At 44.4% G+C, this 19,133-nt stretch overlaps 1 protein-coding gene across 2 annotated transcripts in view; it reads right to left on the minus strand.

The window, feature by feature from the left end:
• Positions 1-10,498: 10,498 nt before the first annotated feature.
• Positions 10,499-19,133, minus strand: part of LOC140491580 (reticulon-4 receptor-like 1) — a 64,569-nt gene continuing 55,934 nt past the window's right edge. For both annotated transcript variants that reach the window (XM_072589984.1, XM_072589985.1), the window contains exon 2: positions 10,499-18,008. In XM_072589984.1, coding sequence (XP_072446085.1) covers positions 16,699-18,008 — 1,310 coding nt within the window. In that variant the 3' untranslated portion in view covers positions 10,499-16,698. The remainder of the gene's footprint in view (positions 18,009-19,133) is intronic.

The raw sequence follows: 19,133 nt of genomic DNA on the forward strand, positions 1-19,133 counted from the left end.
TTCCATTTAACGTTCCTGTAAATGCCACTCAGCTCAACAATTCTCTGTGGGATTGAGTGCCACACCAATCACTTGGGTAAAGACATTCTCTCTGAATTCCCTCGCTGATTTGTTGGTGATGATTATAAAACAGAGAGTACCGTTCCTTCCTCTCATCCTGATTACTGGATTCCTTGAGCCGGGTTCAAGCGAAGTCCCACTGCAGGTCTTGATGGCCCAGGAAGATGGATTTGTAATGCAGCTAATCCAATGAAACATTGATCAATAAACTCAGCAAGTACTGGGGTGGCACAGTTGCATCACAGTGCCAGGGACCCAGATTTGATTCCACCCTCGGGTGACTGTCTGTGTGGAGTTTGCACGTTCTCCCCACGTCTGCATGGGTTTCCTCTGGGTGCTCCGGTTACCTGTCACAGTCCAAAGATGTGTGGGTTAGATAGATTGGCCATGGGAAATGCACGGTTCTCAGGTAGGGAGAGTGGGGTGCCCTTGAGAGGATCAATGTAGATTTGATGGGCTGAAAGGCCTGCTTCAATACTGTGGGGATTATAAGACTCAATGGAGAAAGTCAGCAGGTCTGGCAGGGAAGAGAGCAACAGAATTAATGTTTTGAGTCCAGGATGACCCTTCTTCAAATCGTTCTTGAAATGTTAATTCTAAACTGGACTCAAAATCAAACAGCACAGAAGCAGGCCATTCAGCCCATCAAGTCCACACCAACCCTCTGAAGAGCATCCTACCCCCTGCCCTATCCCTGCATTTCGCATAACTGGCCTGCACATTCCTGGACACTATGGGCAATTTAGCATGACCAATCCACTTACCCGGCACATCTTTGGACTGTGGGAGGAAACCAGAGCACCCAGAGGAAACCCACACAGACACGGTTAGACTGTGCAAAATCCACACAAACAATCACCTGAATGGAGAGTCGAACCCAGGTCCCTGGCGCTGTGAGGCAGCAGTGCTAACTAAAGAACTACCATGTGAACTGTTGCACTCTCTACAAACCTGCTGAGTTTCTCCAGCATTCGTTGTGTATGCACCAGATTTCCAGCTTCCACAGTAATTTGCATTTATTAATCAGGTTAAATTTCAACCTGGAAATCTTTCCAACACTTGTCGATGATGGGTGGTAAGAGTGGGAGAGCTTCCTGGTCAACAACATGATGGGGAACCTCCACCAGCCCTATCCATAGTTCCAGGCTACAACAAGCAGATGGAAAACATGTTGTTGCAGCAACTCAGATTCTTTCAGAGGGGGTCGGAGGGGGCCGTTTGCTGAATTGGTTGGACAATCTATGTGGATCTGACAACTGTCTCACACTAGGCTGGAGTCAGCGACCTGTGGTGGAGTCCCCAAGACCACTGATCAGACCTGCCTTCAGGCAGAGAACTCAACGAGAGCATTTTATATTGACGACCTCTAGTTTTTGCTCTTTCTCACAAGCGAAAACTCTCACTCTGTATCCACTCGGGCATTCACAGATTCTTTCATTACCTTAGCCTATCAGGAAGAATGATCTGGGGTAATTTATTAGGTAGCTTGTTGGGCATTTCTCATTTAATACAGTCACCCATTATTCAATGTCAACCTAGTGAATGGAGTACACCATCACGAGTTTTGAAAGAGCTTGCAGCCGGCTGAATGTGAAACTGAACAGTTCAAGGTGATTCCTGGCAAGGTTCGAGGTTGGGACTGCTTCTTGGGGCATTGGAAGAGATAGAATTGGCATCGGTCACCCATTACATCTAACCCGGACATACTTAATGATGCTGACATTTGAAGAGGTTGAGGAGGGAAATGGAAAATGCTCCATTGTCCTGATTGAACATAAGCCCACGTAATAGATGTTAAAACCTGTGGGAAAAGGACGGCATGCAGGACTATTTCTGCTTACACATCAATAAAAGGTATGGTCACCACAGAAAAATAGAAATTCCTGGAAAATCTCAGCAGAGTCTGGCAGTATCTGTGTGGAGAGAAATCAGAGTGAATATTTCAAGTCGAGTGGCCCTTCCTCAGAATTGATTTGATTTACAGCATCTGGAGTTTTTTTGGTTTTTATTTTATATAGTCACTACAGTTCTAGCAGATCATGGGCTTCCCTCTCTTTAGAGAGAGACGACTGGTGGTGGTTTAACCTGAGGGTCACTATAATCTCAGGCAACAGGAGAGGTTGAGAAGGAGAGTCCTTCATTGTGACCTCAGATGGTGCAGGAGTTGAACCTGTTTGGCAAACCAGTTGCCAAGTCAGGTGAGCTAAACCGGCCTGTGTGTGACTGTTCATTAAGAATCATCTGAGAAATCTTCTGAAAGCTGCATACTTCTATTTCTTAGCATTTCTTTCTTAGTGGAGGCACATGTTGGAGCCCACAACATCCCACACTTCTTGCTGTGAATTAATGGGTTGATTGATCCAAATAGACAGAGTGAGTTTGGAGGAAACTGTACAAAACAACAGCAGATGTTCGCAGGATAACATTACTGTTCAACATCTGCTAGTAACATCACAAACAGACTCACAAGTTTCACTCCAAATCAGGTTTTTCTCATCTGAATAAAGATGTATTCATTTTTGTGCTCATCGGGATTAAACGATGTTAACTCTCCTAAACTGGAACAGATAGCGATGTCAGCATTGGACACAGGAAGTAATCCCTACATTAAGTAGACTGCAAGGTATCCCCCACCATTTTTCTCTCACCACTCTGCAGACAGAATGCTCTTCCTCTTCAATATCAGCAGGTGACCACTGGAAAGATCTTTCCATCTGCTACTACCTGGTCAGATCCACACCCCCTAACAACCCACCCGCCCCTGCCACTGCAGGAATTGCAAAACCTGTACCCACACCACCCCCCTTCCCTCTGTCCAAGGCCCCAAAGGATCCTTCCACATCCATCAAAGTTTCACCTGCACTTCCACACATCATTTACTGTACCCTTTGCTCCCGATGCGGTCTCCTCTAGATTGGGGAGACTGGACGCCTACTCGCAGAGTGCTTCAGAGAACATCTCCGGGACACCCGCACCAATCAACCACACCAACCTGTGGCCCAACATTTCAACTCCCCCACCCACTGCCGAGGACATGCAAGTCCTGGGCATCCTCCATCACCACTCCCTTACCACCTGACGCCTGGAGGAAGAATGCCTCATCTTCCACCTCTGGATCCTTCAACCCCATGGCATCAACGTGGATGTCACTAGTTTCCTCATTTCCCCACCTCCTACTTTACCCCAGTTCTAACCTTCCAGCTAAGCACCATCCTCATGACCTGTCCCACCTACCAATATTCCTTCCCACCTATCAACTCCACCCTCCTCTCTGACCTATCACCTTCACCCCCACCTCCTTCCACCTACTGCACTCCTAGCTACCTTCCCTCCAGCCCCACCCCCCTCCCATTTACCTCTCCACCCCTGAGGCGCCCGAAACATTTATTTTCCTGCTCCTCGGATGCTGCCTGACCTGCTGCGCTTTTCCAACACCACTCTAATCTTGACCACTACATTGGTCAGCACTGTCTGGGAAAAGGGAGTCCAGGTCAGAGACATTGAGCCAGACCTGACAGGGGTGGCTCTCGCACTGATACACAGGAGAACTGCTGGGACACAGCAGTTTGGGCAAGCCTAAAACATCAAAAACTGGATGATAATGCCCAGTGAAGCCATTGGATGATGAGTGCAAACCGTGCAAAAGGGAGGAGGTCATTTTGTGCCTAAAACTTGTTCTGTGCCATTCAATAAGATTGCAGCTGACTTATGTCCCAGCTGGCTATATCACCATCACCATCACCTTCCCATATACCCGATAGCAACCAGTCAACAAAAATCGACACAGAAACGAAGATCAGGAGGAGGCCGTTCAGTTCCTCGAGCCTGCTCTGCTATTCAAAGAGATCATGGCGGCTGATCTGATTGTAACGTCAAATCCACATTGTCGCCTGTCCCTCATAACCTCTCGCTTTGCACTAATCTACTCACCTCTGCCTTAAAGATTTTCCAGGACTGAGAATCTCAAAGACCCTTTGCAAGAAAACATCTTGCCTCATCTCTGCTTTAAATGACGACCCCTGATTTTTAAACAGTGACCCTTAGTTTTTCTTTCTTACAGAAGAGGAACAATTCTCTCCGTATGCACCCTGTCAAAATCTCCTCAGGACCTTATATGTTGAGATTTTGCTGATTTAGAATCATCGAATCCCTACAGTGTGGAAGCAAGCCATTTGGCCCATAGAGTCCACACCAACTGTCCAAACAGTATTCCATCCAGACACATCCCCTACCCTATCCCCGTAACCCTGTATTCCCTATATCTAATCCACATCCCTTGACACTGTGGGCAATTTAGCATGGCCAATTCATCTAACCTGCACATCTTTGGACTGTGGCTGTGTGGACAATGTTTCAATCTATCATCTTAGATTTGAAACTAACAATTGGCAGAGGACGTATTGCTGTTTGTGGAAGTAAGTCTGAAATTTCTACTATCCTTCACATTTAAAGGGATTGATCAGACTTCTGCGTCCAATGTTTAGACTAGTCCTAGACTCCCTAATCCAACAGGAATTGTTTCTCTCCAACTATGCTCAGCTTTCCATAATATTTTTAAAATTCTGATCAAATCACCCCTAAATCTTCTAAATTCTAGATATTACACACCTTATTTCTGTAATCTCTCATGGCAATTTAACCTTGGAGTCTCGGTCTCATTCTAGTGAATCCATGCTTCAATGCCTGTGAGGCAGCAGAGATTAACCCAGCTTTTAAATCTGTAAATTAGGAGCAATTCACTCATTATATTTTATGGCCTGTTTTAAAATCATACTGGCAGTTGCTCAGAGTTATAACTGTCAGTTGTAATAGCTCAGTTGAAACCATTAAAGACTTGGGATACTTTGAGCTCTCAGTGATTGTATCAAGATGAGCAAAATGAAATCGACACTTACCTGTGGCTGGGCCTCCTTGGTTCCACAGCACATGGACCTTGCTGGAGCGTGTGTGGAGCAAGATGCCACCATTCCCAATCTAAGGTGACAAACGAGGTCTTGCTTACATCACGGGACATCCATTTCCAAAGTGAACAGAGTGTATATTGTGAGAGACAGGCAGAATGTTGGACATGCAGTGGGAAATGATTCATCCAGGGTTAAGTAGGACTGATTTTTGAGTTCAACAGTTTTACAGCCTTAACACCTCCCTGCTTTACTCAATCCCAGATCCAGGCCCTGGCTACCTGGTGAAGGAGCAGCACTCTGAAAGCTTGTACTTCCAAATAAATCTGTTGGAGCATAACCTGGTGTTGTATGATTTTTTAACACTTTATCCTACACTGGCACCTCCGCATCCAGGTCCTGTCATTACACAGCCCACCCATTTTCACACCCCATTCTCAGCTTTCTCCTTCTTCCACTTCACTTACACCCAGCTCTGTGCCTGCCTATTTTACTTACTCAATTAAAAGCCTAAAATCACCTCGTTCCCACCTAAGAGGAGAAAAAAAGAAAAAAAAACAAAATTGGCATAAAAAAACAGCTTTCACGTTGGACAGATACCTGAGGAAATTTTCCTGACAGGAGGACCCCCTCCCCCCAATGTATTTCTTTTATCTTCTTTTCGAAGTGCGTGTTAAATCTTCGTCGACGATGCAGGGATCGTGATGATGGGTTCGTCCGGCTGCTGGGTTGCGAACGGGGCGAGTTTGGAGGATCGTTATTCCAATCTCTTCTCTCTGGTGAGTGATTGAAGCGGCCGTCGCGCAGCCATTTTCAAACCGCGGCCTTTTCACTCAGGCATTGGGGAGAGAGATAGTGAGGGGGGAGTCTTTAAAACAAAACCTAACACACTCACATTTTAACATATTCGTAAACCTGTCTAGATCCACACTACTCCAATTACTCACTTTAAAAGTGTTTTCGTTGAAGTTTTTCTGAAGAAAAATCCCTTTTAAAAAATCCCTTCGATGCTTGATCAAACGTATAACTTGCCCACTTTTTACAAATGTCTTGAGGTGAAAATTTGTTTTCAGTTAAGAAACCCAAGTAGGCCAAGCTTGCCATCAGTCAAAAGCTTTTTCCTTCAAATGTTTATATTGAAGATAGCCTTTTATGAACAAGTACTTGTTAAAAATTATTTGGAAACTCTGGCCATTTCTCAGTCTGGAATGATATATTAACAAACGAATGAAACTGGGGGAGAAGGGATATCTTTTTTTTGAAAGTATCAAACAGCATAAGATTTCAAGACTGTCATTTTGTTTGGGACATTATTTTTAAAGTTTTCCTAATATCATGATAATGAGGGGTTGCATTCTATATTTTCTTTCCCCATCCCCCTACTTACAGAGCAAAAGGGAAGTGTTTTCAAATTTCAGAGCAAGAGCAAAAAACAGTTTCAAAGTGATAACTTTAGACCTCAAGAGTTTTAACCCAATGTTGCAGATTTTGTTTTCGTAGGTGTGTAACATTTTTATTGCATGGAATGGAAAATCTTTCTTGTTTCACAAAGTGAAGGGGAGTTGTCAAACGTCACTTTACTTGGATTGAGTTTCCAGATGTGGAGGATGTATATTTCAGGCACCTTTTTGGTCTTCAGGGCAGCAAAAGTGCAGTATATGAGAAATAAACAGTTCCCCCCACCCCCCAAAGATTGCATCAAAGCAGTTTGTTTTGCTATCAGAAAAAAAACATTAACCAGTACATTCCTCCAAGCTGACAAAACTTTCTCTTATCATGTTTGATTTTATTAACATTGGAAAAAGGTAGTGAAATGGAAAGATTCAGAGCCAGTGTTTTCTTTTTGGTCATATGGGAGTCTTTAAATTATTCAGAACATCTTATAAAAGTTTTTTTAAAAAGTCTCTGATTCTTAACATGGCTGCCTAGTTGTCTTGGCAAAGTGATTACAGTTCACCGCTGCTGTTCAGCAATTTTCTTTTAATGTGGAAAATATGAATGAGTTGTTTCAAATTAAAACATTGATTATGGAAAGCAAAATGGACTTGTTCCTTTAAATCAAGTAATATGGTGGAAGTAACTATTATGGTTTGAGCAATAAAAGGAAAATTTTAAAATGATTTGATTTTCATTCTTTCTTACCACCACCTCCTCCCCTGACCAAACAAAACTCAAATCCTCTGGTTGGGGTGTAGATGCTTTTGTTGTTATTTGCTGCGTCAAGAGTGTGGTGCTGGAAAAACACAGCAGGTCAGGCAGCATCCGAGGAGCAGGAGAGTCAATGTTTCGGGCATAAGCCCTTCAAGGCTTATGCCTGAAACGTTGATTCTCCTGCTTCTCAAGATGCTGCCTGACCTGCTGTGCTTTTCCAGCATCACACTCTCGACTCTGATCTCCAGCACCTGCTGTCCTCACTTTCTCTTTGTTATTTCCTGCATTTGCCACAAAGTCCTGATGAAATCAATGAATAATGCTTTGAAGATCTGATGTTAACCTGCAAAATATTGCTTTCATAGGTATTTATATAACTTTATAATTTACATGATTTTGAGTAGATGTCTAGAACAGACAAGATTTATAGTTTATAGTGAGTGGTACAATTTATTCTTAAGAGATGTTAGTAATTTCGTCCCCTTGATTTGCTTTTCTTTAAAACTGCTGTTGACAAAGACTTAATGGAGCAAATGGCCTCCTTTTTGTACTATTTTGACTCATGTCTCAGTGCCTCACAGTGGCATGGACCAGGGTTCGATTCCAGCCTCGGGTGACTGCCTGTGTAGAATTTGCACATTCTCCCCGTGTCGGCGTGGGTTTCCTCCACATGCTGCCATGGTCCAAAGATGTGCAGCTTAGGTGCTTTGGCCATGCTAAATTGCCCCATAGTTTCCAGGGGTGTGCAGACTATGTAGATTAGCCATGGGGAATGCAGGGTTATAGGGAAGTGGGCTGCTTTCTGGAGGGTTGGTGTGGACTCGATGGGCCAAATGGCCTGCTTTCATATCGTAGGGATTCTATGATTTTATAACTTTGGATGCTGTAAATCAAAAACAAAAACCGAAATTGTTGGAAAAGCTCAGCCAGTCTGGTAGTATCTGTGGCTAGAAATCAGGGTTAACATTTTGGGTCCGGTGACCCTTCCTCTGAGTTCTGAGGAAGGGTCACTTGACCTGAAATATTAACTCTGATTTCTCTCCACAGATGCTCTGCAGTCCAGCTGAGCTTTTCCAGCAGTTTCAGTGTTTGTGTCTTTGTTTCTCTCTGGGCTTCATCTCCACCTACTTACTCCTTTGCAACACCACCCCTCCCTTGTCAGCAAAAATACCACTGTTTCCCAGCTTCTGACGAAGGATCATTGGACTCAAAACATTAACAGTTTCTCTCTCCACAGATACTGCCAGACCTGCTGAGCTTCTCTGGCATTTTCTGTTTTGGTTTTGGATCTTCAGCATTTGCAATTATACAGTCATAGAGTCACTGAGGTGTACTGCACAGAAACAGACCCTTCAGTCCTGCTCATCCATGCCGACCAGATATCCTGAATTAATCTAGTCCCATTTGCAAGCATTTGGCCCATACTCTCTAAACTCTTCCTATTCATGTACCCATCCAGATGCCCTTTAAATGTTGTACCTGTACCAGCCTCCACCGCTTCCTCTGACAGCTTATTTTCATACACACACCACCCTCTGCATAAAAACGTTGCCTCTTAGGTCCCTTTTAAATCTTTTCCCTCTCATTTTAAACCTATGCTCTCTAGTTCTGGACTCCCCCAGTCCCTGGAAAAAGACTTTGTCTATTTATCCTATCCATGTTCCTCATGATTTTATAAACCTCTACAATGTCACTCTCAGCCTCCGATGCTCCAGGGAAAACAGCCCTAGCCTATTTAGCCTCTCCCCATAGCCTAAACTCTCCAACCCTGACAACATCCTTGTAAATCTTTTCTGCACCCGTTCAAGTTTGACAACGTCTTTCCTACACCAGGGAGACCAGAATTGTACGCAGTATTCCCAAAGTGGCCCAAACAACATCCTGTACAACATGACCCTCCAACTCCTATAATCAATGCACTGACCAGTAAAGAAAAGCATACCAAATACCTTCTTCACTAACCTGTCAACCTGCGACTCCACTTTCAAGGAACTAAGCACCTGCACGCCAAGACCTTTTTGTCCGGCATCACTCCCCATGACCTTACCATTAAGTGTATTAGTCCTGCCTTGATTTGCCTTTTCATAATACAGCAGCTCACATTTATCCAAATTAAACTCTATCTGCCACTCCTTGGCCCATTGGCCCATATGATCAAGGTCTCATTGTACTTCTTTGTTTTACATCAAGTAAATTCTCACATCCCACTCAAAGGAGAGAGGAATAAAAATGGATCCCTCTGCTACCAAAGTAAGGTGTCCTTTGCTCAAACTTATACAAAGGCTTAGGATCTGGAGTAGGCCATTCAGCCCTTCATATCTGCTCCACTGATGACCGAGATTATGATTGTATTGAATTTTCAGATACACTTCCTGTCTGCGCCCCCCTCCCGGACTTCCTCGTCTATCAGAAATCTACCGAACTTAGCCTTGAATAAATTCAGTGACACCATGTCCACTACTTTCTGGGAAGAGATTTCCACAGAGCAACATACATACAGAATATAAATTTTCCTCTTGTCCATCTTTGTATAAGAAGCATTTAACATCGGAGTGGTACCAGGATCCACTACCATGAAATCTCAACACAACATTTTCCTTTTGCGAACACAAACACACATTGTATAAAAGTGACATGAAATTAAACTTACTGAAGGTCACTGATGGAGAATGAATCCCTACTGCATCCACTGCCAAGATCTGAGGAGAATTACGATGCACTGCTCATACAGCTCTCAACTGGGAAAAGATCATCTTTGTCCTCAATCTTTATTTCAATCCTGGTCTAGGGAAGGAAGGGACCATTTCTAGCTTTGTTGATGACTCAAGATCGGTCCAGGAGACAGTCTGCCTGGTCTAAATTTATGTTGATAAGCTTGGTAGGAGTTATGTTTCAGATCATCTATTAACCTGATTGACCCCATCTTTTCTCTCTGGGTGTTGCTGTAGATGCTATTCACAGAAGAACAAGAGGAATCCAGTGGTTAAAAGAAAACAGCTCATCTTCACCCTCTCCAGGGCAATTAGGGATAGGTTAGAAACGCAGACCGAGCCAGCAATGCCCACATGCCATGAATGAAGAAAAAAATTAATTCACCTTACGGCTCTTTGTGGGATCTTGCTCTGCCTGCATGGTGTCAAAGCGACAAGGTCAAGGGCATTACAGTGTGATGAGTCACCAGCATAAGTGCAAGTTTCTCCATGGAGTCATAGACAGCATGGAGACAGACCCTTCGTCCCAGTCCTGTCTTAACCCCAAGACTGAAAACCAGTGATGTCTGTGGTCAGCTACAGAGTTCTTCGAAAATGAAGAAGAGCAACTTTGGACATGCAATGGAAATTGCGAAAGGAATAAAACACTGGCAAATGATAGACCACTAGCACAAATTACTGGTCAAATCTGTATTGGTACATGTTTTATTCAGTGCACACAGGGAGTGTAATAGTGCCTTTGAAGACAGAGACAAGTTAGATGTAACAGCACAGTGCGGTCCACCAGCGATATAAATGTGCTCGACTCCACACCAGAAGGTGGCAGGTCCAGGCTTTTGGAAGATTGCCTTGTATCTAAACTCCCCTAGCTCCCAGTTGTGGATGAGTGTGTACCTTGCTCTGTTCAGATCCTGGCAGGCAACATCCAAAATACCAGCAGGGGGCCCAGTTGCTTTGTCACGCTCATGGGTTCTGCCCATCCCACTACCCTCAGCCATTTGAGCTGTTGTGCCAAGGCCCCAGTGCCAAACAGTGGAGGACACATTGGGCTGAGCATGAAGAGGAGAGTTTTTGGACACGGTGACAGTCTTTCACAGCCTCGTGGTAAGAGAGGGCAGAGCAGGTGGGAGAGACATCCTGATGGTGTGACACTGAGTGAGGAGAGGATCAGATTCCCATTGAGGTCTGATTCCCTCCCACGCACCTCATTCTCAGGAGGCCCAGTTAGCAGCTTACTGAGTAAACAATAAGCTGTGAGTCAACCAGCTTTGATAGAGTGAGTATAGGAGTAGAATCATAGAATCCCTTCAGTGTGGAAGCAGGCCATTTAGCCCATCAAGCACTCCAAACAGTCACCCAAGGGTGGAATTGAACCCAGGTCCCTCGTGCTGTGTGGGAGCAGTGCTAACCACTGAGCCGTTGTGCTGTGCTGGTGGTGGTAATCAGCAGGGAGATACCTTATTAAAATTCTTTGCTCCCAGAGGAATCTATTTTAGAAACATGGTATCTATGCTAAGTTGCGCTTATTGAAGAATACTGTCTATTTGTGATGTTGATCTCTCCCTCTCACCAATGGAGTGTAAAGTTTGAAACATTAATTGCTCAAAGCAAACTTGCATTAAAACAGTTTTGAAATTGAGTGGGAAATTAAATTATCTTGTTGAAATTAAAGATAGACTTTGTCATGGTGTTTTATTTGCCTTGTTTTCAGTGAGAAGTTATTTTTGGATGTTTTGAGTGTTCTGGTGATTCTATAATATTTCACTTCTGATCTTCCCCTTGTTCCCCCATTCAGGTTTGTTCTCCCCTATTAGTTATGGCCAAGCATCTCAACAGCAATATTTCTTTGAGCTTCTTAGCTTGGGGGCCCTAGCTGCTGTCAGATAGTGACTGCTTAACTCTGCAGTGAAGGTTGCAGACAAAACAAAATATCCCTTTCGCTTCTTCACTGGACGAGGTACAAAATATATTGTCTGCTGAAAGAATGTGCTACTCTGTCTCCGTGGGAACAGACAAAATAGGAGCAGGAGCCCAAAGATGTGCAGGTCAGATGGATTAGCTTTGCTAAATTGCCCATTGTGTCCAGGGATGTTGTAGGCTCGCTGGATCAGCCATGGGAAACGCAGGATGACAGGGTGGAAGGATGGGTCTAGATGGAATACTCTTTGGAGGGTCGGTGTGGACTTGATGGGCCAAATGGTCTGCTTCCACACTGTAGGGATTCTGGGATTCTAGGCTGTTCGATCCCTCAAGCCCATTGTGCCATTCAATCTGCTCACAACTCATCAGCTGCCTCAGCCAATGTCTCCCATTCCCCGAGAAGCCAAACATGTGTTTCCCTTAGCCTTATACATTTCTAGTGATGAAGCAACCACAATGCACAAGGGAAGAGAATTCCAATGATCCATAGCAAAGTCATATCACTTTATCTCAATCCTAAACAAATCACCCATAAACTAAGACAGTGCCCCTGTGTTCTCAGCTCTCTGGCCAGGTGTGAAAATCTCTCTGCTACTACCCTATCAAACCTCTTCAGAATCTTGTTTGTTTCCCTTTTTCCCTCATTCACACAAATTTCTTTCTCCCCTCTGATCCAAGAATTCCTTATGTTTTTCCAATTGGCCTTTCTTCATAGGTATAGGCAGATTAATCAACAATTTATGACATTGATGATGGTATGGTGGTATTATTGCCAATAATCCATTAGCCCAGATTAATGCTTTGCAGATCTCTCCAGGATTAGCTCAATTTCAATTCAATTAATTAACCAAGAATATAATGATGACTCATAACAACTGTCATCAAATGGTATCTACTTCACTGATGTCCTTTTATAGGTGAAAATCCATCAACCTTCCCTGATCTGTTCTACATGTGATTCCAGATCCAACATATTTTTATTCATTTGCAGGTTGTCACTGGTCAGGATAGCATTTATTGCCCAAACACCAATTTCCCAGAGGGCAACTGAGAGTCAACCACATTGTTGTGGGTCTGGAGTCACATGTAGGCCAGACCAGGGTAAGGATGGCAGTTTCCTTCCCTAAGATCATGATGTGGAGATGCCGTTGTTGGACTGGGGCCAACAAAGTCAGAGATCACACAACATCAGATTATAGTCCAACAGCTTTATTTAAAATCACAAGCTTTCAGAGTGGTGTCAAATAAACCTGTTGGACTATAACTTGATGTCATATGACTTCTCATTTTGCCATTCTCTAAAGGTTCTTAGTGAACCAGATGGGTATTTTTTCCTGACTATCGACAATCCCCTCATGGTCCTCACTAGACTTTTAATTTAATTTTTTTAAAAATTAATTAAAATTTCATCAACTACCATGGGAGCATGCAAACCAGATCTTGTGTCTCTGGATTAATAATTTAGTGGTACTCACGCTAGGCCATTGCCTCCACTCAAAGTTGACTCTTAATGGCTCCCCTGAAATGGCGGAATGAACCATTCAGCTGGAGAGCAATCAGGGACGGGCAACAAATTTTGACCTTGCCAGTGATGCCCACAGCCTGAGAACCCTGTGCGTACTCTGCTTCCTGCCTTAACCCTTGACATAGGGTATACCCCCAGGTGAGATCAGAGGCCTTTTCATGAGTGTGAAAATCACAACCTCGGAGGAGGTGCCTGGGGGTGGCGGTCAGTCCTTGCCTGCTGGACCACCAAAATTGAACTCCTCAAAGTAAAGCTATTCTGCTACAAGACCTAACCTCTGTGCAACAATTCATCCTATAAAAATGAAAATAAGCAAACCTTTCCATCCTGAAAGTTTTTACAATATCAGGAAACTTATTGTTTGACAGTGGGCAAATGTTCTACTCTCTCACCTATGATATATTTTGCCCAATACATCTTTTATTTATAGAAAAAGACAGTATAAGCAGTAAATAAAATTAGGTAAGGCTATCATTTTGTGCTACCAGTTTATTTGGTGAGTGCTGTACAAACAGTTTATTCATTAGATGGTAATTGCATGTTTTTCACTGAATGAGTGAAATCAAGAAGGGATGCACTGCACAATATTAACAGTCTTTGGCTTTCTTTATTTGGGGAAGAAAGCTCCTCTTCAAAGTTTAAAATCCTTCAATTCCGTCAAATAAACATCAAGACACTACTGTCATGGAGAAACTTCTTAATTTTTTTTTCTTGCATTGTTTTAATTCAGGTGACGATGGTTATTTGTCAGAACTGGGCAATAGGAGCTTTTACTCCTCCTTTTGTTACCCAGGGGAAGATTGTTATTTGTAGCACTCTCCTGTGTGTGCAGCAGAAAACATATTCAGGGGATATACAAATTAGAGGGAGAAAGGTTACACTGAGAGAGTGAACTGAAAAGTAGTTGGGAGGAGGTTTCTGAGTGACATGCACATCCAAGACAAAGCAGTCCATTAGATGGGCACCCCACTTTCATTTACCATTCCCTTACCATTGATATTCAGTAGCGACAGTGTGTACCATCTACAAGATGCACTGCAGTAACTCATCAGGGATTATGCTAGAGTTCCTTTCAAACCTGTGACCTCTATTAGGACAAGGCCAGCAGATGAATTCCCATCAAATTCCCCTCTGGACTACACACCATGCTGACCTGAGATGATATCACCATGCTTTCACTGTTGTTAGATCAAAATCTGGAACTCACTCCCTGGCTGCACTGTGCATGCAACTACACTGGTCCATAAGTGTTTCAAGAAGGTAGCTCACCAAAACCTTTGCCCAGGAAATTAGGGATTGGCAATAAATGCTGGCCTAGCCAGTGACATCTACATCCCACAATGAATGAAAAAATATAGACACTATCATGAACTAGTTGGGCTGAATGGTCTGCTTCTGTGAAGTTCATTTCAAGTAATTCAATGTACTTGTGGAAATGTGAAGGGTGACCAGAGCTTGCTGTCCCTGATAACATCGAGTACTCTCACATGGTCAGAGGATGTTAAGGCATAAGGTAAGACTCCATCTGCTCTTCTCAACGATGTACTATCCCCAGTCGTCGAGACACATCCCTCCTGTTGTACCAACATGAGGTCTTCCATCTTCCTGTGCCATTTGGTCACCACAGTCTGCCTACTGACAATACCAACATGCAGCAAGTTGGGGGGAGACCTCGAGAGTGGACTGAGCTAGTTGGAGCCTGCCTAACCCCATTTCACATGGAACCCTGGAGTGTCGGAGGAGAGCAAGACTTTTATTGAATTTGAGGTCAGAACAAGGAACATTTAACCCAATGCACCTACCAGTAACCGTCCACCCATTCTCCCATGCTGATTATCTCCAATCGAGTACTGTTCATGAGATATCACTGTGCCTGCAATGTTAAACAACCAACTCAGAATGGAAAGGGGGGTCTTCAAAATGAAAAACAAATGATAATGATTGAATGAATACCAATGGTGCAATACATCTGAAGGGTTGGCTTGAGGGGGTCATTAGACTTGGAGGAGGTAATCAGGGAGGTGAAATTCAGTCCCCTTCATGCCCCAAGATTGAGGTTTTGCCCTTGCCCCCAACCCCATTGAAAATGAAGCACTTTGGACTTGTGGAACACCACTGTGCTGAAAGAAGCAAAACAGATTTACATTTTCAATTGTTTAGATAGCTGAACAAAAAGGGATACTGCGTTTGTTACCATGATCTCTTCCGAAAGGAAAGTTTTTTTTTTGTATTTTTTATATAGATATATATTTAAAGCAATTCTGTAAATTCAGGTACAACAAATTTACATTTAGTACAGAAACAAAAATAAATGGGGAGGTTTTAGTGCCCCCTCCATCAAATGGAGCCACATTCTGAACACCAAATGGATAACGTCTCGTTTCCACTCAACTCCTGGCAACCACCACCCAAATGTTGGGGGGAGGGGGGGAACAAAGCAGAAGCCAGTGAGTTGGAGCGGAACAGCACAGACTCCTGTGTCCATCCTATCTGGATCCATGGCTTGTGTGTAAAGCATCCACAATCTCCTCGAGACAGAACAAAAAAACACCTTAGCAAAAGCTGTACCAGGGTAGCAACATAATCTGTAAACATATACTTCCAGAAATGAATATACGTCAACTATATAAGGGCTTCCCATTGTCCAAATGATAGGTTAGACACATTTAAAAAAAAATTATTCTGATACGAATCGTTTCATACAATTATCTGGCCTCCAGTTTTTGGTACTCGGATGAATTTGGCTCTGGGTTCGAGACCATGATCATCCGTGCATATTATTCAGCTGGGATCTTACCACCATAAAACCTCACGAGGAGGTGGCTGATGCCAGCCTTGTTTTAGTGTGGTTTGAGGAACGTGCCCGCACCCATGCAGAAAACGTCTGGAACCACCATTGCTTCGCTGACCAACACACTCATCCCCTTTCCCCCACCAACGACAAGAGGGAGAAATCCCTCCAGAAAGCAATGGTGCGATCCAAGAGTTTTAGGGCTCTTCCTGGTGTAGCGGGCACAGCTGGCAGCAGGAATGTCAAATAGACGCTGGGAATGCTTCGTTAAAATAAGATTTCTGAGCGCTCCCTCCGACACATCTCCTGCTGCTTTGTAGGTAGTCCTTAGCCACATCATCCCCTGTTGCTGATTCATTTCCATTGGGACTGTTATTCCGATGATTTCCAATTATATTCCAATTGTCCGAAACAATAATACCATCCAACAATATCCGTGGTCTGCCTAAGCACATAGTAACAGTATTAATCACTTGTAATTTTAAAAATTGACTTTTTTTTGTTTTTTTTTTCCCTTTTTTTTGGTCCCTACTGGATTGGCGGCAGTGTTAGAAAGTTTTTGCCCTTTTCATTACTGGAATGGGTGGTTTGGAGGGAGGGGCGGGGGGGTGGGCTGGGAGCGGGAGATGGTTAATGGGTTCAACGTACGACGAGGACCAGGGCCGCCAGCAGGGGGAGCCACCTGAGCCCAGGACAGGGACGGCTGCCACCCCCAGCCGGCTGCTGGATCCCGGGCGGGGGCTCCAAGTGGGTGCGCCGGGTACACTTCACCCGGGGCCTGCGCTTGGGGGGGAACGGGCGGATGGTCTGGGGTCTCTGGCCAGGGTCAGGCAGATAATCTCCACCCCACGCCCCGTCCGCTGACTTCTTCGGAGCCGCTTCACCCGGGTAGTCCTTGGCCTCGTCGTCCCGCTGGCTGCCACTGCCATTCCGGCCGGTCACTGTATGCTCTGGCCCCGGTACCATGCCCCGGGAGGAATGCCCGGGTGCCAGCCCGTGATGGGGGTGGTGCTGCCTGGTTCGGATCTGGTTGAACGACTCCGAGGCCGTGCAGTTCTTGAAGAGCAGGGGGGACAGGACCTTCAGGTCAATCCCTTGTAGATCCCTGGGTGACTCGCAGATGACGCTGCTGCTTGATCCCCGAAACCTCTGCAGCCATTCCCACAGGGATCGGGATTTGCAGGTACATTCCCAAGGATTTCCATTGAGCCTGAGGTACTGCAGCGATCCGAGCTCCGCCAGACATTCCCCAGGAAGTGAGCTCAGGCTGTTATTGAACAAATACAAAATGGCCAGCCTACGCAGATCATGGAAAGCTCGCTTGTTCACCCAATGAAGCCGGTTCTGGTGGAGCAACAGGCGGTCTAGGTTGACTAGACCTCTGAAGGTGTTCTGGGATAAACTCAACAACTTATTCCCATGCAGAAAGAGCTGCGTGAGGTTCACCAGCTCCAGAAACAGGTCATCCTGAAGGTACTCTATATGGTTATCCTGTAGGTAGAGATACTGCAAGTTATGAAGACCTTCAAAGATTCCATTGGGCAGAAACGTCAATCCACAACGGTAGAGGTGCAAAGCATGCAGCTTCTCCAAACCAGCAAAGGTCTCCGCATCCAGGAACCTCAGGTGCCGATTGTCCCCCAGGTCAAGTTCCTCCAGGAGACTGAATCCATGGAAGGCTTCTGGGTCAATGAAGGTGATGTTGTTGGAGTATAACCAAAGGGTGACTGTGGACGGGCTGAAAGCATTCCTCAACAGAAGAGTTATCCTGTTGTTTTGGAGGAATATTCTCTCGCTGTTGGCTGGAATCCCTTCTGGGATGGAGGTGAAGCCATGCGACTGGCAAGTGACAGTCATCGGGGAAGGGTAGCACACACAGTGTTTTGGACAGGAGACTGAAATGTGGAACTCCAATCCAAGCAACATTAGGAACAGCTCGAGGTGACAGCCTGCAAGAGAACAAAAATACACACTTTGAGTCGTGGTGGCATTCATACAAAGACTTGGCTCCACTTTTAATACTTGAACTGGACAAGGAAAAAGAGAACTTAATTTATATTATGCCAGCATGATTAAAGGCTCTTGTGGTGCAGTGGTGTCCCTACCTCTGAGCCAGGAAGCTCAGGTTCAAATCCCAGCTGCTCCAGAAGTGCGTTATAACATTTCTGAACAGGTTGGTTCGAAAATATCTACAACGGCGTGATTAACCAAACTGGAAATAAATGGGGGGTGAAGGGTGGTCAATCATGAACCATTACAATTAACTCAGGTCTGAGCTTGTGAACCTGAAAACCACACACCCCAGCAGAAAGCAAAGCATCCTGGATATTAGTGTTATTGAGACAAACAGTTCAGTATCTGGTTTTGTTCCATAAATGTTGCAAAATATCATTCCAGTTAAACAAAATTATAGAGCCCACGAGAGTCTATTGAATCCATTCTGTCCTTGGAGGGTTATGCATTGATGGTATGTGTGTGATGGAATGAATGAATGAACTGATGGTTGAGCCATTGCTCTGAGGCTGGAGCCCAGACCTTGGTTTTCCCACATCTGAATTTTGGATGGTAAGGTTGAAATACTGTGGAAGTTGGAAATCTACAGTAAAGATCAGGAAATAATGGAAATACTCTTCAGACATTTTACAACCTCTGGACTCCTTATGGAGTTCATTTTCAGACCATAATCTCTGTTGTTAAATTTCCTTTGCATGATTCAAGGTTCTTTTTCTTCTGCTTTTGCTTTCAAACCGTGGTGCACCTGCTGTGGGCTCTTTTTGTCTCTCCTCTTGCCTCATCATACTGGATGGACAACACAACTCAAAATCAAACTCAGTCTACAAGGTTCAGAGGGGAAGTGAAAGAAACAAATAAGAAAAGCAAATAGAGAGTGTAAGAAGAGACCAGCAACTAACATAAAAGGGTTTTCTTTACTCAGCGAGTCGTGAGTTCATGGAATGCCCTGCCAGTAGCAGTGGTGGACTCTCCCTCTTTATGGGCATTTAAACGGGCATTGGATAGGCATATGGAGGATAGTGGGCTAGTGTAGGTTAGGTGGGCTTGGATCGGCGCAACAT

This window comes from Chiloscyllium punctatum, chromosome 19 (genome assembly GCF_047496795.1).
Source record: "Chiloscyllium punctatum isolate Juve2018m chromosome 19, sChiPun1.3, whole genome shotgun sequence".
Classification (NCBI taxonomy): domain Eukaryota; kingdom Metazoa; phylum Chordata; class Chondrichthyes; order Orectolobiformes; family Hemiscylliidae; genus Chiloscyllium; species Chiloscyllium punctatum.